Source organism: Nipponia nippon, unplaced genomic scaffold (assembly GCF_047370975.1).
Source record: "Nipponia nippon isolate SJK-2023a ecotype South Korea unplaced genomic scaffold, ASM4737097v1 scaffold_6, whole genome shotgun sequence".
NCBI lineage: Eukaryota > Metazoa > Chordata > Aves > Pelecaniformes > Threskiornithidae > Nipponia > Nipponia nippon.
In genome coordinates, this window is record NW_028262380.1 from 48,385,964 (window position 1) to 48,412,635 (window position 26,672).

General features: G+C 39.9%; 1 protein-coding gene across 1 annotated transcript in view; it reads left to right on the forward strand.

Moving 5' to 3' along the window:
* DCHS2 (dachsous cadherin-related 2) overlaps window positions 1-26,672 on the forward strand; it is a 118,680-nt gene that overhangs the window by 71,305 nt on the left and 20,703 nt on the right. Inside the window, exons 4-13 of the mRNA XM_087736658.1 lie at window positions 1,285-1,521; window positions 2,896-3,915; window positions 5,343-5,530; window positions 6,048-6,147; window positions 12,607-12,764; window positions 13,911-14,760; window positions 15,717-15,956; window positions 21,118-21,252; window positions 21,498-21,707; window positions 22,941-23,798. Coding sequence (XP_087592784.1) covers window positions 1,285-1,521; window positions 2,896-3,915; window positions 5,343-5,530; window positions 6,048-6,147; window positions 12,607-12,764; window positions 13,911-14,760; window positions 15,717-15,956; window positions 21,118-21,252; window positions 21,498-21,707; window positions 22,941-23,798 — 3,996 coding nt within the window. The remainder of the gene's footprint in view (window positions 1-1,284; window positions 1,522-2,895; window positions 3,916-5,342; window positions 5,531-6,047; window positions 6,148-12,606; window positions 12,765-13,910; window positions 14,761-15,716; window positions 15,957-21,117; window positions 21,253-21,497; window positions 21,708-22,940; window positions 23,799-26,672) is intronic.

Consider the following 26,672-nt stretch of genomic DNA (forward strand, 5'->3'; position numbering starts at 1 on the left):
CTTTGAGTTAAATGTAATTTTTATCCTGTCTGACAAATGGGACCACTAAATGTCCGACTTGAATGCCAAACATTATCCCTGCTAAACCTATCTTGAGAGCCAGGAAATTACAAAGGTAGCTCAAAGTTTAAAGGTTTGGTTTTACAGAGCTGCTTACTTTACAAATAGCTCTCCATGTGTTGCAAAATCTGTGACCACCAAAGGATCTTAAAATATTGAGGGATTTTTGTCACCTCAGAAGAATTGAAGATCTTCTTCCTCCTGCTCAATGATAGAGAAGATGCTGAAAAGGATAAGACAAAACAGTATTAATGCTCTCCAGGACATTATTACGTTTCCTTATTCCATCTTTTACCTGGCTGAAAGCACCTGGTCTTCAAATGTGTGCCTCAGGTTATAATTTAGTTATACAATTTATAAACTAACAAACATACTGTGATCTGCTATATTGCTTTATGATTTAGGGTGCTCCCCTAAATTTTTAAGTATTCATGTTCACTTCATCTAGATGAGACATTTCAGAGTGCTCTAAAGGCTAAGGATTTCTTTGTGGGTTTATATCTTCATTTATAAATCCTTAATTTGTTTGCAAAGGACAATGGATGACTAACTGTCTCTCAGAACAATTAACAGGTATCAGTTTTGGATAATTGTTGTGGACTGTTACGAACATCCCATAGAGAGCTATGGTTTGGATGTAATTCTCATTGCTGAGACTGAAGTCTTCACTCAAACAAAGCTTTCTTTGAAGTTCATACAAGCTGTAGAAGATGATGGGTCAGGATTCCTGCCATGTTCATTCTTTCTATCCATACTACCATCTTAGGTAATAATAGTTAGATGTGGGTGTCTGTAGTAATATACAGAGTATTTGAAAGTTGGGCATAATTGTCTGATATTACTAAAGACTTATTTTAGCAGTCAGAAGAGAATGTATTTGGAGACAGCTGGTCTCATTCATCAGAGTTAAAGGATGAAAATGTATTTATCTTTAGGAAGGCACATCCAAAGTGCTGTATTTCTGGACAGAGCATTGCATTTTCTTTTCAAAGAATTACTTCTTTCGTATAGTTTATATAAAACATAATTGCTAGCAGCTTGCAAATTCAACAGACCTTCAAATTTACTATTAAATGGTATTTTACCAGAAACTTGTGATCAGACAGCAGGTGATTGCTTCCCAGATACTTTTCACAGAGCCCACTGCTCCTCAGTTTTCTATTTTGGGGCTTCAAACCTGGTTGTGTGGATGTTTTATTTGGGGACTTTTCCGTATACTTTCAGGAATTATTTACCTGATCTCAGCTCTTGGCCACCTGGCTCATTCTGCAGTCTTCCTGACTGTTTCTGCACGGGATGGGGGTGGCCTTCCCTCTGCCACCAATGCAGCCATCACAGTAAACATCCTTCAGACTGCTTCGACCCCTGCCATATTTGAGAGATCACGGTATACATTTTCTGTTCCCGAAGATGCACCAGAAGACAGCCTGATTGGCACCGTAAAGGCCAGAGAGCCTTCAAGTAAGTTGCATGCTCAGTCAAAGATTACACTGCATTTTTGTTGTGACCATTAACTGGAAATACTGCAGATAATTTTTTTTTTTTTAACTTTCATAATATTCATTCAGTCTGTCGAGCATTAAATAGTATTTACTGTTGATATTTGCAGCAACAGGTGTAATCACTGCTGTATGAGAATGCTTTTTAGAACAGATGAAGATTCGTGGTACTATCCTTGGTGGTCCATGGGGATTTGCAACTGCCTCCATTTTGTTCCAGATGGATTTCTATAATTGTAAATGGGGAGATGGGAAGCATGTTGTGAAGGTGTAAGGCAGGGTCTGTGTGGCAGTGTAGCTTGTGCTAAAGCATTAGCCATGCAAGACAAATCTCAGAGCAATACTTATGACCAGAGAATATTCAGAAGTTTCAGAGAATCTATATGAAGTGCTGCTGCAAAAAAAATCCAAAAAACCCCAGACCTGCCCCCCACCAAAAAAACCCCAAACCACCAAATCCAACTTCCCCCCGCTCCCCCCCCCCCGCCCCTTCTCAAATTAAGTGGTGAAGTCCAGATGAATGTTTATGGGACCTTTGGAAAATGTATTTAATCTGTTTTGTTATCATTTTTAGAGGCAAATGGCTAAGGTCTTAGTCATAAAAAGACCCTGTCCTGAAAGCCATATATATTTGGTTCCTATGCAGAGCAGTGGGAGCCATGAGTCCACATACTGGCTTGATGATGGATCTGTACATGTAAAGTGGTAGAGGCAGAGGTTTTACACAAGTTTATTAGTTAGGTCCTCCCATTTTCTTCTTCTTGGAAGGGCAGTGCATTGACCACTGTCCTCAGGGTGAGGTAGCACCTGCGGAGCGGCCTTGGTAATAAGCCTGAACCTTTAGATAGCTTTTACTTTAGGTAGCATCTGATGTATAAGGGTGATAGCAATGGTCACCCATGAACAGTGAGTTCAGTAAAATGCAGTTCTTTCAGAGAACTGCCACCTGTTTCATTCCTTGCTGTAGTGAATGCCTGTGTGTAGTGAAATTACTCCCATAAGACTAATTTATAGGAGTGTTTTTTCTCTATTTTAGATCAGGGAAAAACAAGAGTCTATTATACTGTTTTGTCTATAGAGTTCTATCGTACCAGTGAGATGAAAATCAAACGGTGCACAAGTGGACAAACTGTGTGCAGTCATGTTTTACTGAAGGGCTCCAGGGACAGGAAGAAGGAAGTATAAAAAGCCCAAGAAAGTCAAACATCTGTGCAGCTTACATTTATTCTGATGAATTTAACAGCATGCATTGTTCACAGATGTTGTTACCAAGCTTCATGTTATCGCTTTCATATTTTTTTTTTTTACATTTTTTTGTTGTTATTTCCATTTCTAGATTCTTTAGAAGTGGTTTCTTACAGAATTTCCTCTGGTGATCCACATGGAAGATTCTCTATTGACCCCCAGTTTGGTATCATCCGCTCCAAAAAACAGCTTGACTATGAAACTCAGTCTGTTGTGGTGCTCACCGTTCAGTCACAGTTGGGTAACTCCTCTGCCTACAGTAGCACCCAGGTCAACATATCTGTGATAGATATTAATGACAACCCTCCGGTATTTCTTACCAAATCTGATAAGGTAACTATTTCACGTACTCAGCCTCCTGGCACTGCTGTCTACATTGCTCATGCAGAAGACAAAGACAGTGGCCTAAATGGGGCAATCAAATATAGTATTGCAAGCAAGCAGTCAAATGCATTTAGCATTGATCCAAGCCTTGGAGTGGTAAATCTCACCAGGACAGTGTTCGCAGATAAGCAGCAGGAATATACTCTACAGGTAGCAGCTGAAGACTGTGGAAGTCCTCCTCTGACTTCTTTGCTGATGTTGACAGTGATTATTGAAGAGCAGAAGATGGGCCCTACTTTGGTTTTTCGAAACTTAGTGTATCAAGTAGAAATCAGTGAAGCTACCTCTCCAGGTGCCCAAATCCTTCAGGTTCAAGCCCACTCACTTGATCCACACAGCGTTACCTCCAAGCTGACATATTCCTTAGAGCCTAGCACAGATTCTGTTGCATTTGGAATCAGCTCTGATACTGGCTGGATTTATCTTCGGAAACATTTGAACTATGAATGTGCACAGATACTAAGTTTTAGAGCCCTGGTCAGCACCTCCGAGGATGAAAACCTCAGGCAAAATGCAAGTACATCAGTAATAGTTAATGTCCTGGATGAAAATGATAATTCTCCCGTGTTTATGCGTGAGAGCTACTTCTTTGAAATGGAGGAAAATCCAGCTCCCAGGGGTGTGGTTGGCACCGTTAGAGCTGTTGACAAAGACTCGGGAAGAAATGGACAACTTTCCTATTTCCTCTTGTCTGATGGAAAGTATTTCAAGATGAATTCCAACACAGGTAGCACTTTATGATTTGTAATCTGCCTAATATTGCTTTTGGAAAGCAGACTTCCCTAAGGGAATGGAAGTAAAGCGTAAAGCTTTCAGGAACTGCTGTGAATCTCTTGGGTTGATATGTGAATATTCTAACTCAAGCTTCACAATTTGGGGAATGAAATAAATCTAATACATGTTCATGAAGAATGAACTAACCCTTAGGATTTTATTTTTTTCATTGCTTCATTCTGGTCACTTGGTCATAAGTTTCAGTGTTTGACTGTAACAAACTAAAAGAGGTTTTAAGTTATAGCTTCAATAGTTCATATGAGGAACTTAATTGCCTGTGATCAAATACAGTTGAAAAGTACAGATCAGCCATAAATAACTGTAAATGTGACTGGCATTTGACAGTTACAGTGATTTAAAATATTTGTGAAAACTTCTGTAAGTTAAATCAAAACTGAGTTCGTGTTGTACATGGCACCACAGAAATCAAATTGGCTGAGAGAAATTTCTCACAGCACAGGGTGTACTCTGCAGTGAATCCCAAATGCCTTGAGTAATAGGTACTGTGTCCGCACAGCATAACACCGCAGACCGCAGCATGGTGAGCCCGGAGGAAGGGAATCCTGTAAGGAACACAGGCACTATAAATAATCCGGTTTAGCAAAATGATACATAGCAAGCAAAGATCTGCTGTTTAAAATTCTTGTTCCCAGATGTCCTGTCCTCATGGGGAGTGAATAGGCTCTCCCAGAATTTCTCCATATGAATCTCAAAATAAAATTGTAATTTCAAAGCAGGTTCCTGTTGAGTATGTTTATTGAAGTTTAAAGGCAAACAGACTACTAGGAGTTAACCAAGAAGATCTGAAGATAATATGTGGTTATCTGTGTGAAGGCCTTTGGTCAACCACGAGTCTACAGCTATATTGAATATGGTTGAGCAGACGGAGAGAAGATTGGGTCAGATTTATTCACTGGGTTTGCCAGAATGTATAGGAGATGTAAGGGTACCTGATTAATGTACAGACGTTGTGTTGAGAATTTCCTAACCCAGGGGCATAATAAAGGCCATTTGTCAGCATTTAAAACGCTGTGCTCATACATTATCTGTCCTGAAGTGTGGTGAAGAAAAGGCCAGATGGATTTCTTTGGAAGGTCAGCGCATTGGTTCGTACTGTTTTATACCTTTGCTCCGGGGCATCCACTGTACAGTAAAGGATGTAATTTGGTACTAAAGTACAAGTGCAAACTGTGATTGACAGAACATTTGTATGGAATGGAGCTTGGAAAGCTGAGGTTTTAATGTCAGCAGTAAGATGTATGAGAAGACACATATCATTATTTCATGTTAAATTAAATGTATAATTGCAGGTAGTAAGATGAGTGCTAGCATATAGTAAATATCTAACTCCCTTTCTCCTTCGTTTTCTTTGTCCGTCAGGTGAAATCGTAAACTGGGTTGCACTAGACCGTGAAAAACAAGCTCACCACCAGCTGACCGTGCTAGTGACTGACCACGGGTCGCCGCGGCTCAACGCCACAACAGCGGTGTACATCACCGTGAGGGACCTCAACGACAATGAGCCCCTCTTCCCTCAGGTGGCCCCTGGCCAGAGGCTGCACCTCCAGGTGGGTGCTGCACCTCCAGGTGGGTGCTGCCGGCGGGTGCGCTGCCTTGCTCCGAGCACCACCCTGTGGCAGGAGCCCAGACCCCCTGTGCTGTGAGGCGGTAACGGTACGGCACTGAAAGAGAAACACTGCCCGTTCTTAATTGAGACTCGGGTGTATTTGGGAATTTCAAAATCTGACAAATGATTACACTTCTCTGCCTCGTATACTGTTAGATGTAAAGGATATACATGCATAATTTTATTTATGTATGCAGTAGAATCTCTCTTAATTTCTGACCTCTGAGTCTGCTGTACTAAAGATTTTTGAATTAGCAATATATGCAGACCGTAACACAGGATTGCTAGAACTGTATTATTTAACCGTTTCCTGAAATGCTCTTTGCACTGACTGTAAATATTACTGAAATGGAAAATAGAGCAACAGCTAAACTCTTGTGTTATGGCAAGGAATTTATTTTAAGACTCACTGTTATTTATGTATATTTGCAAATTATTTATAAACTGCTTGATGACAGGTTTTGGAAGGGCAGCCGTCAGGGACACTTATTACCACTGTCTTTGCAAAAGACTTTGATTCTGGAAACAACGGTGTTGTATTATATTCAATAGAATCAGGTAAGAATTTAAAGTGTTATTCATAAGAAAAGATACATTGAAATAACTAGAGATTTAGAGGTGCCGTGTATACATGCAGGATTTTATGTCTATTTTGTGTCTGTTAGAATAAAGGTGCTTGTGTAAATAGGAATCAGGACCATCATATGTCTTATGAAGTATCTAAGGAGGTGCAAGCAGCTACCTTTCCTCCCTTCCCCCTCTTCCCAAGGGTTTGGTTGCTTGTGTGGCCAGCTAGAGACCATTCAAACAGCACTCAGAAAAGATTAGGAGCGTGATCTTGTACTGTACAGTTTAGTGTTTCAGTCAGTTGTTTAACATCTTAAAGGAAAGATGATCTCCCTTTTCCCATGACCAATTGAAAATTTTCCTGCTAAAGGAACTGCTCATGACAGTCTGAGACAGGGATCAGAAGGATCAGCAGATAATCTGGGCAAACAATGAGGCTTGTGGGTTTTAGTTCATGTTTCACTCTTTGTTTAGCACTGTGTTAGCCTGACATAGTGTGGCCACTTAAAAACACTCCTCTTTAGTTTTCCCTGTAATTCCTACATGTAGTAGTTCAATTCTGCGGTAAACTATAGGATCCAAGTTTGTTTTCAGTGAAACCAATAACAGAGCAGTCCTAAATTAGAACATGAATTGGACTGGGGCTGCTCTATTCTAACAGCTTAATGTAATCAATACCTTTTAAGCTTGATATTTGTAGTCTATGGTAATTTGCACATAAAGCATACTGTTTCATCAGAGCAAGAAAACATTGCCGTCCACTCAGTGCATTTCCTCAGGTCTTCTTTTCTGTGTAGGCAGAGCTCAAATGTGGGCTCGGTTGGTTTAAACTCATTACAATTATTTGTCACTGCAGAGTAAAGAACAAAATACTGGAAAGCTACATTACTCCTCACCCTTAAAGAACAAGGGAATCTGTAGCCTCTTCCTGCCAAGGCTGAAATGACCAAAAGATTCCCGTGGATTATGTTATACTGTGTCTTTATGTACCCTTTTGACTTCCGTGGAGTAATGGAAGGACTTTAAGATCCAGATTCACAAGGGCCAGAGAGCTAACTCTGCTCTCTTCCACCAAGAGATGCTTAAAAAAATGAGGCATTTAACAACTCTGTTGAAAATTTTGCAGCTGAAATATATGTAGATGATAAAAAATTGTAGAGTCAGTTTATAGCCATACTATTATTCCCTTAATTTGGATACAAGTGACTGCCTTTTCCAGAGGGAACTGGAGAGAATCGTAGACTTCTGCATTGTGAATAATAATATTTTACACTAAATGATCTCCCTTAAGAAAAAGGGAATGAGTAGTACCCAACCCTTTGTTTGAAGGGTGATGGCCAGGCAACACGGGAAGTGTTCTTCAGGGGTCTCTGTCTGTCTGTATATCTAACTAATCCCCTTCCTTCAAACAGCACATTGGATTTTCTTACTGGCATCACTGTAGAGCCCCAGAGGGGAATAAGTAAGAGTTCAAATTATAAAAATGACTAGTAACACAAAATGTGACTGGTCTTGCAAATGCTTTCTTTAGGAAGAACAAAAGGATAAAAACAGCAGCAAAAAAACACTAAAAGAGCCCTCCCAGCCTTGGAACTAGATATTTTCCTGATAAACAAATCCAGAAACAGCTGAGCTTCTCTGATACTAATTTTTGTTGTTGTTAGTTGGCTCACAGCCTTTAACATCTGGTCTTCTGTTTCATGGTGAAGTTCTTGCCTGGTTTATGTTTAAAATGGTATTTTCTAGCTGGGACATTGTTCAGTACTAAAATATGAAGAAGAAATACGATCTGATTTACAGCCATATTTGTTAAACACAAAGACATCAGGTTAACTGGAGGGCTGCACGCAGACCAGTGCTCTTTTCAACAGCTGAGGGACTGCCACAAGATTAAGAGCTATGAGTGTCAGTGTCAGCTGTTAAGCTTGTAAGAGTCACTGGGTAATTTTTAATGTTCTTGAGACCTTAAATGCCAAGATAGCAGCAACAGATTAAGATATGCAGGAGGGCTAATGACAAATGCCACCGAAGTATGTAAGGAAAAATCTGTAAAAGAACTATGGAGTTTATACAACAGATGAATTTTAGCCTTCAGAGGAGAAGTCTTTCCTTCAAAATGCCCCTCCTTCTTCTCAGAAAATCAAAACAAATCATCTTTAAACATTCATGTGTATGGAAATGCATGGTCATATAGCCATACCTTCACTTTCGTGTTGTCACTGAAAGAGTAACCTGATTCAGAGGGAGGTGAATCCCAGCTATGTGTACTATTCCTTAGTGATGCTGGCAATTGCAAAGAAGTTATTTGTCTGGCCTTCTTTACGACTGTCAATAGGTTATAGTACAGCATTTATAACAAAAATTAGTCTGTATTTATAGGGCATCATAAACTATTGCTTTGTGTGTTAAGACTAACACTGGCAAAGTAGAGGCTTTTACAGTTATATTTGGACTAATTCTGCGGATATATTAGCACTTGACCACCAGAGTGCTAGGAGAAGCCTAGTTTACACTGCTAACACACATGAAATGGCAAGTGTTGTATGTATGTCTGTGGAGAAGTACTTGTTTGCCAGGGTGATTTGCAAGCAGCATGCAGGGAGCATTCCTAGGCTTGCAGAGGACTGCGTTTCTGCAGCAGCCCCACAGTGTTCAAGTTCTTTGGGAGCCATGGCATTCCCTTCCTCTTTTCTGTTAAGACAACTTTTCTTTCATCTCAAAGGAGAATGAGATGGCCAAGGCACTAAGGATTTTAAAGCCTAGGAAAGATAGAGTTCTTCAGGAATTAGTTAAAAATGCATAGCTAACTATCACTGCATACTGAGGTCATGAATATCTGAGAAAACTCTAGTGTTACTTTCTGTCTGCTTTCTAGGCCACTTTGCCTGAATGCCAGTCCCTGGAAGGTTTCAATGTTCTGCCAAAGTTTACAGCCACCCATTGCCTGGTGGTTCTCAGGCCATCTTTTTTTGTCCAAAACTGCAGTTTCTGTGATTATGTTTGAGAGCACAGAGTTGAGAAAGTGCCTGGGCTTTGAAGAACCTCATGTAAATGAAATCCTGGCCAACAGGTTGGACAGTGCAGAGGTGGAAAATTTAAATGGAAAAGCGTATCCGTTTATTGGCAGGTTAGGGTAAAGTTGCAAGCACAGGAAGAGACTGGGGCCATTAGAGTGTAGTTATCGAGAGATTTAATTTTTTTCTGTTCCATGCTTCATCTGCTCTTCTCAATTTCCTTCTTTCTTATCCATTTCTCCTACACTTTCTTCCTTTTCTCTTCATACAAAAAGGGACATCTTTAGGGTGTATGACTTAAGCAGCAGTTGCCTAATTCAGGTGACTTATGGAGATGAAAGCTGAGCAAATGTTTCTGGATGTGCAGGGAGTATGAGCTTTTAGAGCAAGGACTGACGTGCTCTTTGAGTGTAAAACTTAAAACCGTCCTTTCCCTTATTCTTTACTTTGAACTTCCAAAAGAATGAGGACGACGATTTGGAGTGTATTTAGAAAGTGAGCAAGCTACTACTCACATGCACTTGCCCTCGGTAATCTTGGGCAAAAGTATTCAAAAGTGGTCTATCTCTTCTCTTAGTACATGTCATCTATTAAATCAGTTGAAAAGCAAGATCTGTCTTTAAGTAGGCTTTTGAAATTTAAAAATTGAAGAAATAGCTTTAGCTACAAAATGTAGTATGAAAGTTTGATTAGTCTGTCTGTGGATGAAGGGAAATCTGTTTCATAAGGGTTTTTTTTCTTGAAGTTTTTTCTGATTTGGAATCAAATGGCTACACTTTGAAATTGTCCATGAATAAATTAAAAAATAGACTGATAAAAATACCAGAAAGATAGAAATAAGATGTTTCAGTTTTGACTGTCTTAATAGTGCAGTACCAGATAAAAAAGATGGAAATGAGTAACACTTTCAAAATGGAAGTTCCAAGGGGTTCTGGTTTTATACAGTATTCCTTTCCAACATTACCAAACTCGTCTGTTACTTTTATCACCACCAAAATACACGCAAAACTGATCGTTTCATGCAATATTTGGATTTTAGTGGAATTGTAGTCTCTAGTGAATAACACTATTGGTAATTTCTTTTCTGACCAGCTCTTATTTTTTTTCAAAAATGTAGATTCTGACCATTCCTTTCTCCTATCAAATAAGCTTCAGCCCTTCAGAAGCTCTGTGGACTGACACCTATTTCAGTTGAGCTTAGCTATATATGTTCTGCTACTTGAAACAAAAACAAATATTGGTCTTTATGCTAAGAGGTACTGACTGTCCTCATCACTGCTGAAGCAAGGGTGAATCCTCATAGCCTCATGCTCAGGTTGCAGTTAGGTACTTGCAATGTTTCTGTTCTCGGATTATTTATTTTTTAAGCTTTTTTTTTTTTTTTGGTTCGGTTTGGTAACTGTAGCTCCATTTTGGTAGAAAAATGAAGGAAATAATAGTTCTTGTGCACTTCTGTTTACTGTTTTCTTTTTCTTGTTAGTTCTCCCTATCAGTTATTTTAAATGTCAGTTTTAGCAAAATGTTAAAAATATATGCATGCAATTCACATTATGTGTTCTGTTTTTCATATCTCCTCTGCCTTTTGCTTAGCTGGGATTTTGTGTCATGAAACATTATATGGAACAAAATAGCATATCTGTGAATGTAGACATACTGTTGGGACCTCAACCAGGAAAGTAACCAAAAGCTATTTATGAAAACAGTAATATAGAAGCATTAATATTTTGAAACTATCATGAAAAATGCAGAATACAGGACTGTCTTATTCTATATAATTGTCTCTACATATTGTTTCCTTTTGTTGGCAATTTCCTCACTACGTTCCAGACTACAAGAGTCAACCCAGAAGGGACTCATGGAGCACTGGAAACCTATAGGCAGTCAAAAATAGCAGAACAATATTGGAAAAAAACTCCTATTTGTTGATTGCGAAAACCCTGTTTTCTAACTAGCCTGCTCAGTGTTTTTTCAAATTCTACAGGTGCAAATATTTTACAGTTGCAGGTGAGGTGACTGGATACAAAAATGAACATCTATATATGGAGCTAACTAATTTGCATGTGCAGAATTGGAGAACATAAACAGCTTCATGCTCACTTAGGTGCCTATGGAAATATAGTTCTTGATGGGTGTTTTGTGTACTACATCTGCACTGAATTTATTTTTACCACAGTTGCGTATTAGAATAGCAGCTGTTATGCTGCATGACTTTGTTTAACCTGCTAGCACACCTTATTAAAAACTCACATAGCAAAAAGTTGTTTGCATAGTATTTTAAGAGAGAAGTAGTTATGGCAAATGCCATTTTCTCAGTTTGTGGTAAGGTGTACCAAGTAATAGATACTTTCCCATTGTACTAAAAATTGAAGAGTAATTTGTATTGCATGCCTTGAAAATGGGGGAGGTGGGTGTCAGTCTCTTTTCCCAGGTAATAAGTGATAGGACGAGAGGAAACGGCCTTAAGTTGCACTGGGGAGGTTTAGATTGGATATTAGGAAAAAATTTCTTTACCAAAGGGTTGTCAGGCACTGGACCAGGCTGCCCAGGGAAGTGGTTGAGTCCCCATCCCTGGAGGTATTTAAAAGACATGTAGATGTGGTGTTTAGGGATACGGTTTAGTGGTAGACTTGGTAGTGTTAGGTTTACAGTTGGACTTGATGATCTTGAAGGTCTTTTCCAACCTAAATGATTCTATGATTCTAAGTCACAAAGAACTATTTACTCTTCTATGGTAGAATTTTTCTTTGCAAGAATAAATGTAATATGATGTAGCTGCAAGGAGTAATTTTAATTCGAAGTTGCTTGTTATTAGCATGCAGCCAGTCCTTGATGAAGGTTGTAAGCATAATTTCCAATATTCGCATATTGCTCTGCAACAATTTACTGTAAGCTTCTAGCTACCCCTAGTCAGCTCCTGGTTCAGAGCACAGGCAGGGCAGGCAGCATCACTGCAATTACAGTGTCTTAGGGATAGATAGGGCTCTTTGCCGACCCATAGTCTGCGAGGGACATGAGCCAGCTGTGTACCTAGCATCACTTACTTGATCCTTCATGCCAATTCAGAGACTAAGACTTAATTCTTTCTCTGGCCCTGCCTGTCAACTTATGTTGGAAGTAGCACTACCAATCTGGAGTGTCTGCTGCCATCCTGATGCACACACCATTGGTGTGAATAATGTTGGTACAAAACTGAGCAGTTGCTTTAGTGTTCCATAGCATTTCTCTAGCTTTCTAAATCCAGAGTAAGTGTTTATAATAACTACGTACTCGATGAAGGAAGAAGAGGTGAACCAAATGAGCCGGAGAGATCCAAATGAGTGCAGCAGGTTCCCTTTCCTCTGGGTCCTGCTCTTTCTTACTGTTGATTACAATGTTCAGTACTATGGAGGCAAGCTGAAGAAATCTGCAATAACTGATATCCATTTTTTCCCCATAGAAGAGGATATAGGATACTTCCAGATTGATGCTGTCAGTGGGGAGTTAAGAACAACCCAGTCTCTGTCACATGCTGAGAGATCAGACTACAGAGTGATGGTCACAGCCCGGGACCAGGGGATGCCTTCACTTCAAGGACATGCTGCTGTTTATATCAAGGTACTTGTTTATGTTATACGAATAGAGTTAAATTAGATACTTCGTTGCTTTGAAAAAACAATTTTGGGAGAAGCTAGAGAAATAAACTGAAGAAAGGAAGAAGTTCAAAGTTATAAGCACCTTGTCTCATGGTAATTTTCTTTAGCCATTTTTCTGTTGAGAGAGGAAATGAGATGGCAGGCTCATTTTGATCTTTTTAAGAATACACAGCAGCATGCTGGGTTGCCTTGCAAATAGATTACATCTGTGCTTTAGTAGGGGGTCGTTACGAACACTGGAAAAGAGAAGGAAAATATCCAGGTAGGCAGAATGAAAAGCAAATATCAGGAGGGACTGAAAGTTGGGGAGAGAGTAGATTTTTTTTTTTTTTTTTTTCCCCTCCACGATGTTACTCTCTCTTCTAAATTCTGTCTCTGTAACTCAGTATAAGGGTAGTTCATTCCTTTGTGCTGATTTATACAGGGCTGCTCTGCATGGGAGTGTGAAATCCAGTGTGTGATCTTTCCACAGCCAGCCACCTGCTGTTCATCGAGCCACAGTGGGGCTGCTTTGTCCAGGCTGCCTGTCTGCTCCTTTATCAGAGGTTGAATGTCACCCAAGAGATGGTTAATTTTGGATAGCTTGGAAAAAAATGCTTCAGTCAAGACAAGGCAAATGCAGTGCCGACAGTTAAAGAGATTCTTTCATTTTAAAGCATTAACTTGAAACACTGCAGCAATCCATGATGAATGAAACCCTATAATGACATAAACAACCCTCAAAAAAACCCAGCTATCTGTTTGTGTTTGTCAAACTGCATAACGTACCATGCTTGCTTTATCACATCTGTCCCTGTGATGCTATCCTATGTGGAAAGATAGTTGAACTGCTTCAGAGTAGGGGCAGAGATAGCAGTATTCAAATCGTCTGTCTTTGGATCCCTTTTTTTGACGTGGGAATGAAAGATAGAGTTATGGAATGATTGGCCAAGGACTATTTGAACTCTTACAGAGCATGCTGAGTTTGTTTTCTGCTCTTCAGGCATACTTAGGATAAATATAGTCACAAATAATAAATGATCAAACTCTCAATTGAGGAAAACAATTTTCATTACACTATTCATAATAACAATGGGAAAATACTGCATTCTTTGTGCTTTTGTTGCAGGTAATCCCACTTCCCAACGGGAGATCTGTCTTCTCTCAAGATTTCAAGCACTTTGTCGTACCTGAAAATTTTAAACCTGCACAAGTGTTGAGTTCTCTGAAGTGGCCTAATAATCATCTAACAACGGACAGGAAACTGCATTTCAGTATCGCTAAAGATGATGATGATGATGATGATGTTCATTTTGAAATAGACAGCTTGACAGGAGACCTTTTTCTTTCCAAGGAACTTGACTATGAAACAGCTTCACACTTCCTTTTGCAAGTTATTATAAAGGATTATAATAATAATCCTCCACAGAATAACACTGTCTTCCTAAGTATTGATGTAGAAGATCAGAATGATCATTCTCCGTATTTTCAAGATGACTTTGTAGTGATTGGCATAGAGGAAAATGTACCTGTTGGCACTCTGGTTCACACATTCAATGCAAAAGATGGAGATGGCAGTTTTCTGAACAGCAAAATACAGTATTCCCTAGAAATGAGTAACGTGGGTGAAAATCCATTTCTTATTCACCCTTTGTATGGCACCTTGACCACAGCTTTTCCACTAGACAGGGAGATTACTCGCTCTATGATCCTTACAGTGTCTGCAGCAGACCAGGCAATAAATCTGACTGATCGCAGGATTGATTCCCTGGCTGTGAAAATTGTTATTTTAGATATCAATGACAACAGTCCCAGTTTTACATCTTCGCCTCTTTCCTATGTCATGGAGGATGTGGAGGTGGGCTTCCTTGTGCACCGCATAATTGCAAAGGATCCTGATGAGGGACGCAATGGACAAGTTACATATCACATTCTTTCAGGCAATGAAAAGAAAGCATTTGTATTGGATAAAATCACAGGTACTGTAACTTCTATTCTCTGGAGTTTCTTGTACTGTGCTTCTCACGGTAATATTTGGGAGTGCATACAATGCAATATTGAAATACCATGTTACTGTGGTACTCTACCCAGGTGACTTATCATCCTCAGGGGTGATTACCTTGGGCAGAGCACCACAGGAGCATAGCAGTACTACGTGCAGTAGGCAAGCTCAGTGAGACTCAGCTCAAAAATTTCTCCATGACACCGTTACTGCGTTGTGTAGATGTGCTGGAGCGCCTTCCCATAGCGCATTAAGGAACGTGGGAAGAAAGTGCGTGCAGTGAAATACTTCATGCTGATTTTTGCATGATGCATACTTAAAGCATGTGCACACACATATGTTGCTATACATACACGCAAGGAAAGGCAAAGTCAAGATCAAGGAATGTGCATTACACTGTGGGTGGAACATGTTCAGTGGAGGCTCAAAGTGCTGATGAATTTCATTCTTCAGCTCTCTGAAATTCTTTGGTTCCTAAATGAGTTCTGTAACTATTATACCATCTGCACACAAATGCAAATTTCACCCTAATAGTTGCAATATTTTCTCGTTCTTATTCTGATTTTGAATCCATTATGTGATACAGCTGACACTGATTTGTAGAGCTCCTGATTGCATAACTTATGTGCAAAAGACAAATATTTAAGTTAAATAAAGTTAAAAAGTTAAGCCCAAAGTTAAATAAAAAGGAATCTCTGAACTTCACTTGAATATTCCATGAATCCCAGTTTCCCTTGATGTCAAAATGAGTATTTCTGGGCCAATTAGCACTCTAAAGGGAATCACAGGTGATGACTGACTCCAGAGTCTGGAAGCCTTGCAGCAGTGGCTCAGCGTGCGTGGTGATGCTACACTGAAGCTGTGAGTGCTGGAACAACTGGGATCCTAACCTGGACCAGAACACTTTTTTAATACCTTCTTTCTTTATAATAGGATTCTTAACTACAGCCCAGCTTCTGGACCGTGAGATTCAGGAGCGCTACAGTTTGACAGTCACGGCTCTCGATGATGGCAGCCCAGCGCTCTCTGCCACGCAGGTTCTAACCATCATTGTTCTTGATGTGAATGATGAGACTCCGATATTTCTGAAGCAACTTTACGAGACTGCCATTCGTGAAAACCAAGATCCAGGGGAGTTTGTCATAAAAGTGGAAGCTGTGGACAGGGATGCAGGTAATTTCTGTCCTTTTGCTATTAATTTCGTTGTGGACCATAGTAGACTGATCAAATCTTGCTGCCGGTTGTGCTTGCGTGTGCAGCTGTTGTGCTTTTCCCAAGGTAATGTATGAGTTTTGAGTTTCAAAACATGGGCTTTTGGTTCAGACCCTCAGCCTTTATTCCGGGCTTGGAGGTATTCCGACTTGCGCACTGGGGTAGCTTCAGCTCTGACTGACACATTAAATGTAAAACGTGTGTTTGCATGATGCAGAGTAGCTCAGCGTACTGTAGCTTTCACGAGAAAATAGCCAGCGTGCTCTGGTTATAAATCAGCAAACAATGTTCAACTCGGTTAAAGTTAATATTTGAACCTTTTGTTGCTCTCAATCAGAGAGTTTTGAATAGTTTTAAAACAGTTCTCTAGACAAGGATCCTGGTTTTGTAGAACCGGCAAATATGCACTAATCTTTTCTGACCAGAGAGGGGCACTGTCATCCAAGATTTTCCAGGTAGTTGAGCTGTGAAGGGATCGTGGAAGCCGTTCTGGATGTCAAATGGGATTTTACATACATAAGAATGTTATTGCATTGCTTTTCAAACATACGCAGAATGGATGAGTAAGGAGGGGTGGTTCATATGCTCTTCGAATCACAGGTAAGGAGTAAACGTGAGAGAGTCTTTGCTAAGTAACAAAAAATTCCCTCCAGTTCTTCAACTACCTGCTCTTTTGAAATATGTAATATGATGTTACAGGTAGTCTGTGTGCTGGAAAGGATCTTATCTTAAGTAATGCCACGCACAGTGCATACACTTGGTGTAACATGAAGCAGTTACACAGAGTCTGTGGTCTGCAATAAAGATAAAATCTGGAAAGAGAATTAAATATCACAATACTGCTGCAGTTGGCCCAAAGGTTGTCTCAACTCTGTGAATGACTTTCTTTTTACTGTGGGTTCACTTTCTGCACATCTTTATAATTGTTTAGGGTTGTGCTAGCCAAAAAATAGATAAAACAATAGATCTTATTAGAAAAATAATTTTCTGTATTCAGTAAGAGTTGTCATTCTAATGTAGAGAACGTATTGATTACAAAAGGCTGATGTGAACTCAACAGGGGTGCTATATAGAAGAAACATTTCCCCACAAGTATGTAAAGTATTTAGAAACTAGGAATGGGTGGGTAGCCCTGTCTATGAAAATCTTCATGACAGCTGCACAGCATTACAGTCTACCTCTGTACCTTGCTCTTCCAAGTATTTTCTTTCTTTTGTGGATCACACTATTAAAAAGGCAGTATTTGAAGGAAAAAATTGGAAGATTTGTGAGAAAGAAGTGGGAATTTGCTTGAATTCCTCTCCCTCCTTTCTCAGTCCCTTATATTTATTTATTGCACATCTTGTGGGAAATACAGCAGAAGGGAAATTTTGGGAGCCGTTAGGAGGAGGGAGCGGGGGTGGCTTGGCAGGGTGGTGAGGAAGGGCATTCCAAGTGTACTGGGTGGCACAGTGTGCGCCTGCCTGTGCAGACGCTTTGGGCTGGAGCACTGTTGTGGCTGATGGTTCCTTCCTGCTTTTTTTAAAGTACATTTTCCAGTAACCACAGTCCTTCTGTTGGATCGTTTTCTCACGTTTGCCTGATTTGGCCCCATGTCATGTGCGTGTAACAGTATTGTTCCAGACGAATACTGAAGTGATGCTCATAATGTAAGAAAATAGGATTTATATAGGAGTCATATAAATATAATACTACTCACTTTTCTTATATTTTTGGAACAGAATTTTTAAATAAGATGACTCGTCTCATGGTTTTATTTTATACATCACATTTTTTACTTCATTTTTATTCACTCTTTAAATTGCAGTTCACATCCCAGTAATATTTGCATAGTCTCAGTGGAGGACTTTCCTCCCATCACAGATTTTTTTTTTTTTTTTTTTTTTCCCCCTGCTTTGTCTCTTCCCTGACTGACCACAGGGAGGAATCATTTTTACTGACAATATCGGCCATCATCAACCTTTTCTTTTATTTGCCTTTCTACTTCATTCCCTGTGACAAGAAGAGGGGAAGCAAACAGACGTCACCTTCTTTGTGTTAAACCCAAACTTTAAGCTTGCTTCCAGTTCAAAAGGTCTGTTTTTTTTTTGTGTGTGTTTTGGTTTTTTGGTTTGTTTTTTTTTTTTTTTGAAATCACTACTAAAATTTTTGCTTGTAGTTATTCTCTTTCACATGGATATCCATGAAACATCTTGTTTGGCCAACTCATCCTGCACATTACAAGAGCTGCACTTACCGTAACTCTATGTTGCCTCACTTTCTTTAAGTCCTCTTACACTGTGGGAGCTCTCCACCCGCCCCAAGGCCAACATCTAACAGTGCAACACAAGTAAATGCAAGTGTGAAGGCAGGTGTAATACAGGTAAATGCTGGGAAAAAAGTGCATAGGAAAACAAAGATACCTGCAGCATATTTAAGATAGGTCAGGGGTTTGTCTTGAGATATGTCTTTGCAGAAGCTCTGAATGAACTGAACTAGCATTTGTCAACATCTGCTTTTAAGCTGATGTGCACCTCTGTGGTTCAGTAGTTATGTCTGGAGCCTTAAGAGAGAAATCTCAGAAGGTTAATAGGGACTGCTGATGTAAAATTATGAGGCAGGGCTTACTGCCATTTGCTAGACATTTTCTCTTGCTCATATTCGTGGATTATCATGGTCTTAACAACACTAGTATTATAAAGATGAGACTTGAGCCTAGATTTGGGGCAGGGAGGACATTTGTTCCCATTGGTTCTTCACTGGTGTTGGCACTAGACATATCCACAGTGTAATGCCATGGCTGCTGCTTCTGAGAAGCTGTGGGAGCACAGGGGCTGCCCATGCTGTGGTGGGGGAATGGGAAAAGGGGCTGAAGCTTCTCCCTGGCTGCAGCTCAGGCACCATACATCCACCCTGCCATTTGGCCTGCAGGGAGAGGGGTCCTTGCCACCAGCCAGTGGCAAGGAAGGGGCTTCGGTCCTCTTCCAGCTTGTAATGTGCAGGAAGAGTAGTTTGTTTCTCATTTCAGTTTGCAATTTCAGCCCCCAAAATGTGACTAGCACTACTGAATAATTAACCAAGAGGTTGGATCAAGTGCAAACGTGTCAGCTGCTGTGCCATGGTATGTGAATGCATAGAGTCATCACACTTCTCTCTTGGGCAGGGTGTGCACCTTTTTCCTACTGCTAGGTGTGTACGCTCCTAGCAGCTGGGTATGAGAAAGGAGACAGTAAGTGCTTTGTAAATAAATGTGAATAAGGTGTCACGTATCTGTATCCTTTAAGGGTTAAAAGTTTTAATTTCAACAATGTGTGAATAGTCAACTTGGATGGTACCTGTACGTTTTTTCAGCACTGTCTGTAAGTAATGTCCATTGTGAAATCTGCCAGTGAAGGCACTGGGTTGAAGCAGTCCAGCTGCAGGAGACCAAAGGCTAACAGTTAATATCAGCCCTGCAGTGTCATGTGTATTTTTTTTCCATCTGTAGCATATTGGTCATCAAGGGTAGATAAATGCAGGCAGAGCTGTGAGTATCTTTTTAAACGTAGTTAAATGGTATCTAATATCAGATAATGTGTGTTGGTAACCTTAAACTTTCAAGACATTCTCCTTGATTGTCCTTACTGCTGTGATTTTTCTCCTTTCTTCGGGAAAGCCGGAGGGATTTCTATAACTCATTTTTCCTTCTGCTGTGCATTGTATGAATATATCCCTTCCTTGACTTCGTTTAGGTGCAAATGCATTTACAGTAATAATTCTCTAGCATTGTCAACTATTTAGCAAAGCTATTCAAAGGCAAACAAAGGAAGTCATGGATGTTAAAAACTGTAGGCTCTGTTTCTTCTCTCACACTGGTGTTTCTCCATCAACTCCAGTGCATATTGTCCTGTTTTCAACTGCAGCAGATGAGAACAGGCAGGCAGTGTTTGACTCTGAATAGCAGTTTTCGTATGACTAGGAGTGCTGTAGTTTTCCAGGTGCTCCAACTGACCCTACCCTACTAAAAGACTGGTTGTTGGTTGGAAAAACACAGAATGATTGAATGAAACTTAGAAAAATTTGGAAGAAAAAAAAAAACGAGCACAATAGTACAAGCCTTCAAGTATAATGTAGGATTAAACTCATTAAAGTTAATAATATAAGTGTGATGGTGATGACATTATACTTTTCTCAGGAGGGTGTTGAAACTAAAGAAGTATGAAAGAAATTATTTTGTAACCGTAATAGGCAAGAATATGGAGTCACATTTCTTGTTCAACTCAGGCGGGCAACTTTGAAAGAAAGGTTTTTAAAAGCCTGTACGGTTTTAGCCTACTTCCCAGAGAAAGAGAGGAAGGCTAATATCCCGGTACTATATACAAATGGTAGGTCTGACTAGGACCTGAATGGAATTGGCATTCAGAAACACTTGGAGGGAAGGAAACTCTTTAACCTTCTCTTCTGGAAATCCTGCACGACTTTATAAAACCAAGCAGTATCATTTCAGAGACTGGCTACAAGCGGGAGCCATCTAAAAGGCCTGAGATGTGCTGTGGGAATGGCCACCAAATTGGCTTGTCTGTTGAAGACAACTGGGAGATGGCTACCCTGTGAGCCCTGATGGGACTTAGACATCTGCCTGCTCAGTATTATGAATATTTAGAACTGGTGGGCATGCCAAGAAGTGGATGTTTTCTCTGAATGTTTATACTAGTCAGTGTCATACTGTATAGAGATACTTGCATTGGCTCCGAGTGAAGTTAAGTGGAGAACCAGAGCTGCCAGAGCAGCCCGGTGCTCTGCCTGACATCCTGTTCAGAAATAAACTACCTACCTCAGTGAGAGCAGAAGACAAACGCATGGATTCCGCAGTCTAATGCTCTCTTGCACCATGTTGATATGTCAGCTTGTTTGGAGACATGCCCTGAGTGCCTAGAAATGTTACTGGGGTCACTTTGAGTGGCTGGAAAACAGGCACAAAGCAGCATCTGGACAAGGATTTTGAAGGATTTTTGTGCTAATGAAGAAGCAGTTACTCACTGCATTAAAAATAATAATTTCATCCATAACCCATTTCCCGGGGAGGGGGAGAAGAGACAAATCTGTAGACCTGAATGTAAGGAGAGTGACTGTGTTTTACTAAGACTTCCATTCTGCTTTTAAGGACTGAATTCATTGCTTCGGTATGAAATCTTACCAGGAACTGGTTATGAGAAATTTAAGATGAACTCGGACAGTGGAGAACTTGTAACAGCTGCATCACTGGACAGGGAAACCCAGGAGGTTTTCAATATTAAAGGTAATAGTGTGAAATATCTATGAGTGCCTGTAAAATGGGAAGTGAGAATGGGTGTGGTGTTCCTACCAGTGTTACCTTTTGTCATGCCGTCTGAATTAGATGGAAGTGGTAAGATTTTCAGGTACAGAAGAGCATGTGCTTTTTGCGTAGCACAAATAACTCTCCTATTCTGCTATTATTAAGGAATGTCTATTGGTGCACCCACAACCATTGCATAAAATTTGCTTTCTTTTTATTAATCTTAGTTTTGGTTCGAGACAGTGGAACCCCGTTGCTGTCGAGCACAGTGACAGTTATCTGCATAGTGCTGGATGAAAACGATCACTCTCCCACGTTTCTTTTTCCCACCTCTGAGATCCGTATTCCAGAGAACCAACAGCCTTCTGTCGTTTACATTACCCGGGCTGTAGATATGGATGCTGGCAATAACGGAGCTCTGAGATACAAAATAATTGGTAAGTTACACTCCATCATTTTTGTTAGTATAAATCAGGAAGTATATAAACAGCAGTATCCAAGTTTTGGACTGGTCTTGATTTTACGAGGCCTCCCTATTTCCCATCTTGTCCATGTGCTTCTTTCATGTGGAAAAAAAAAAAAGATCTTTCACCCCTTTGTCAGCATTAATAAGCACTTTCCAGGCATACTTTCAGTCTGCTTTCTGGATTTGAAATAGTGCAGAAAAGAAAAACAAAAAAACTACCAAATGCTGGAAGGAGGCATTAATCATGAAGGCATAATTTTGTCCTTTTTGTTATAGTTGTGGAAGTCCTGAAAGTAAATATACCCTTGCAAATAAGTACAAGAATTAATCTAATGTTATTTATTTAATTTTATTTCATGAGAGCTTCTTTCACCCAGCAATTAGTAATGTCACACTTGGTTTTCATATTGCCAAACTCTCCCATTGTCCACTGTGCCAATGTAAGCTCCACAGCTGTTCAAAGCGTCCTGTAATATCTTTGCACAAATACAAGTTTGCTGTGCTTACTTTGGTTTGTGGCTCTCAGCAATAGCTCAAATGTAGGCAGATAGCTACTGTGGTAACAGCCAACACATTTTTCTTTGAAGAAACAGTTATTAATTCCTTTATGGCTTCTTGGTTTTAATTTCACAATTTTTTATGATCTTTAATTTAATTACCTTTGGTCTTTCTACATGTTATAAAGTATGTATGCCATTCCCTATTACTAAAAATGCTGACTTTTCTGTTGACTGCTTCATATTTACCTCCCCCTCCCCACACCCCCCAAATCAAGACCTTGCACAGCTATTCACTTCCAAGGGACAGGTTTGTAGAAGAGAACAAGGAGCAAGTAATTACAATTGTCAGCAATGCTTTATAGGTTTCTGGAATTTGTAACTAAGGTTGGGAAGAGGTCACTATGCAGCAGCATAGTTGCAGGAGATTTTATAAGGTGTGCTGCTTTGGGAAAGAAGACGTGCATCTGGCAAAATAGCCACTCTGTAAATTGATATGACATTCTGTATTTACTGTCATTGCCACCCACTGATTTAAATGAAATGCAGGTTTTAATTCATATAAGAGGAATAAAATATGTGAAAGGCACATGAGTGCACCAGCTGTATGAGCAATTGGATCATGGTATTGCAATTAACATAGCGGTATTCACAAGGGATTCTTTTTTCTAAAGTGATTGTGATAACTTTTTTTATGTGTTTGAAAGGTGGAAATGTTGGAGAATACTTCACACTAAATAACACTTCAGGAAAACTGCTGGTCATTCGTAGCTTAGACAGAGAAGATGTCAGCAATTTCACTCTTGTAATTGAGTGCCGTGACCTAGGCAGTCCCTCGAGAAGCTCCACTGCACAGCTCTATCTAACAGTCTTGGATGAAAATGACCACAACCCGTTGTTTGCAAAGACCCTGTATCAACTATCCCTGAGAGAAGACCTAGAGGAAGGGTCAGCCATCCTCGACCTCTTTGCTTCTGATGAAGATGATGGCCTGAATGGCGAAGTTACATACTCCCTCATTGACGACACCTTCGGAGCATTTGCTATCAACAGTGTAACGGGCTCTATAGTTATTACAAAGGCATTGGACCGGGAAACCAAATCCCAGTATACATTTAGGGCTGTGGCAAGTGACTGTAGCAGCCATTTGCCAAGAAGCACCACTGTCAGTATTGTGGTGCACGTTGATGATGTCAACGACAATGATCCTGTTTTTTTGCAGAATCCTATCAGGGTCTTTGTGCCTGCTGAAACCCCTGTGAATGAGACCGTAGTCACCGTAAGAGTGGAGGACATGGATCTGGGATCAAATGGAGCTGTTGTTTTTAGTTTGATGACAGCAGAAACTGTATTTCAGATTGACACGAAGACAGGTGACATCATTCTTCAGGAGCCCTTGGCTTCCAAGGACTTCAGTACCCAGCTGGTAGTGACAGCTTCAGATCGAGGTATCTCACCTCGAACAGCCACAGCTGTGGTCATTATCTTTACAGAAGAACAAGAGGAGGAGATTTCATTCAGCCATAACCTGTATGAAGCAAGCGTGCCTGAGAACAGTGCAGCAGGTGGGTATCAAATCCCAATTTGTGTTCTTATGGCTGCCAATCTCCCCTCCTTTTGGAATGGTAATTGTAATGAATAGTATAGGGAAACCTTTTTCCGGTGCAGCAGCAGGGAAAAGTTAATTTGGATGTAGCAAATACCCATCTGCCCTTTTGCAGTGCACCAGCATGAAAAACCAGCATGGTCTGTTAGTTGGAGGCATTGTCTGGCTTTTGAGTTTGCTGCCCATGTATAACAGTGATGCTCACATCAAACAGAAAGCTCCCTTGTCAAAGGTGATGTGTTTCCATCCCTCAGCATGGGAAACCGTGAGCATCAGTGGGTTCACTCTTTTAGCAAAATCATTTTAATGATGGGTGGACAGTGTTTACTCGTCGTTTCACTTGTCAATGCACACAAGCTCAGATGAGATGAGTGGTGTGTACCAGTTGCACCATGAAATTTCTTATTTTTGCAAAACCCTTCATGAACTGTAGTAGCTTTCAGAGATACTCTAAAACCTTACTGAAGTTTTGGATTTTCCAGAAGAAGGAGAATGAGGGGTAGGGTGAGGTGAAGGGGAGAGAAGTTTGGAGGCTGTGGTACATTGTCACTCGGGCAGGCTTCTACAGTGTGTCTCTTGGTAGAGCCTGCCCTATTGAATGCTACCTATTGACAAAGCAGCTTCAATCATAAGGTGCTTACAGATTTATTTATTTTTGTTCCATACAATGATGAGAATCACTGCTCTACTTTTTATCATTCAGAGAATATTAGTAGTTATGCCTCCTGCCAATTAGATGTGGTAAGTACCTTTTCTTGCTTCAGGGGATGGGTTCATCCTAATGAGGGGCAGAAAGGAGTGCCTTTCACGTTTTTCTGCCCACAAATCCCACTGTACAATTGACCAGACGTATTTAGAGATCTGACCTGCACTATATTCTTGATTCAAACACTGCCTCGTGAGGTTCACCTTGAACAAGTCATTTATCCTCTTTATAGTTCAAATTTCCCTCAGTAAAATGAAAGTAATATTCCTTTATATCCTAAGGGTGTTGTGAGACTAGTGAATTCTTAGATCTTGAGTAACATCGTATATATTTGATTAGGAATTGGTAAAAAAGAAATGTGTTAATAATTTTGGAAAACCAATCAATGCTCTTGGATAATTACAAACAGAATAGAGAATGAAGGGTGAAGAAGGCTGTTGCAGTAATTACTGCTGTGGTTACTCAGCCATTCCTTCCTCTGTGCCTGTTTGGGTCTACAAGCCAAATTTTCAGCAATGTACTTAAAGGTAAAGATGATGCTGTGAGTATTACTGATGTTTCAATTAACAGATTGAAAATAGGCAATAAGGTGAAATTTTTTTTTAATTGACTTTTTTTTTTTTTTAACCATAGATAAAATATTTTGGTTTCAGGCTATTTTTAAAAAGTTGTGATGAGTGATCAAACCACCAGGCTGGAGCATCCTTCTAGCTCTCTCACTGTCTGTCAAAAAACGTCAGATTTTGAAAAAAAGTGGAAGCCTTCCAACAGGAAAGAGTGGAGCGTGCAGTAGCCTGGTGGTTAAAACACTCTCCTGAAATATGAAAGGTGTAGATTCGGGTCTCCTCAGGCAGAGGAGCAGTTCCCTTTCACTCCATACTGAGCACTCTGAACCTATGGGATAAGAACCTCTTTAATTTTTTTTAAACCAGTGCTTAATTTATTGTTTCTATTGTAAATGCAAAAAAAAAAAATTATCCCTAAACACATTTGTCCTGACATTTAAAAAATGCTTTTTATTCCATGAATTTGACCAGGATTTACAAGTAGTTTTGGACACCCTAAAATTGAACTTTTCTCTGAATGTAAGTCACAGATAGCCCAAGGCCTCCAAACCCTGTTTTACTAGAGTCAACACTGTACAGTAATTAATCATGTGTCACTTTGCAAAGGAGAGGCTGCCCTGGGGGAATTGCTGCTTCCGGAAGATACAGTTTGGATGTCACAGCAATGTGTGTTAATCTGCTGTTTTCCGTCTTTTCATTGATCCTACACATTGAGAGTCAATTGTGGTGATGTATGGGGGCCCTCCATCCTAGGTGTCCGGAAAGTGCAGAGACCAGGGTGGCGAGCTCTGGGCTCTCAATTTTGTCTCCCCCTTGCTGCAGCGGGCTTGTATTTTCAGAAAGTGTCGTGAGAACCTGTTTGTCAGGCTTCCCATGGGAGTAAGGTCAAGGCCCTGGGGTTTCAGTCTTTTCAGGAGAGATGGGCTTAACCTGCATTAATTAAAATTTCTTTGTAGTTAAGGAAAAATAATAAGAGGGAAGATAGGTTTTGTTAGGAAACAAGTATCGATTTAAAGAAAGAAAATAAACCCCAGAGCTCTACGGCAATAGATAAGCTAATCTGATCCTAAATTTTCCTGAGTGTAGATACATTCATGGGTTAGGCTAGACAATCCAGCCTGAAATTATGGAAATGCCCCAAGGAACTGAAGTAACACAATGGCATAGTCAGATTGTTCTCCCATTCAATCTATAGAAAATATAAATAAGATTAAATTTAAGTTGTTTTGATTAAAGGAAATTTAGCAAAGCTTCAGGGTAAACAGGAGGGTTTTATCCCAAAATTTTAGTTTGTTTATTTAATAAAAGTCTATTTGCTAAGAAGATCAAATTCTTTTAAGAGTATGAGAGTTTTTAGCGAATGCTAATAATGTTTTGGCTCTGTTTGTAGTATTTTCTTATTTATATAAGCATAAGTAAATATCAAATATTTTACATTTCAGTGGGAAAAAAAGCATGATTGTAATTAAAACTCTCATAGAAGTTAGCTTACAGGATATATGGGATCCTGGGACCCCTACAAGTATGAATGGTACCAGTGTATTCAGTCCAGGGGAGATTT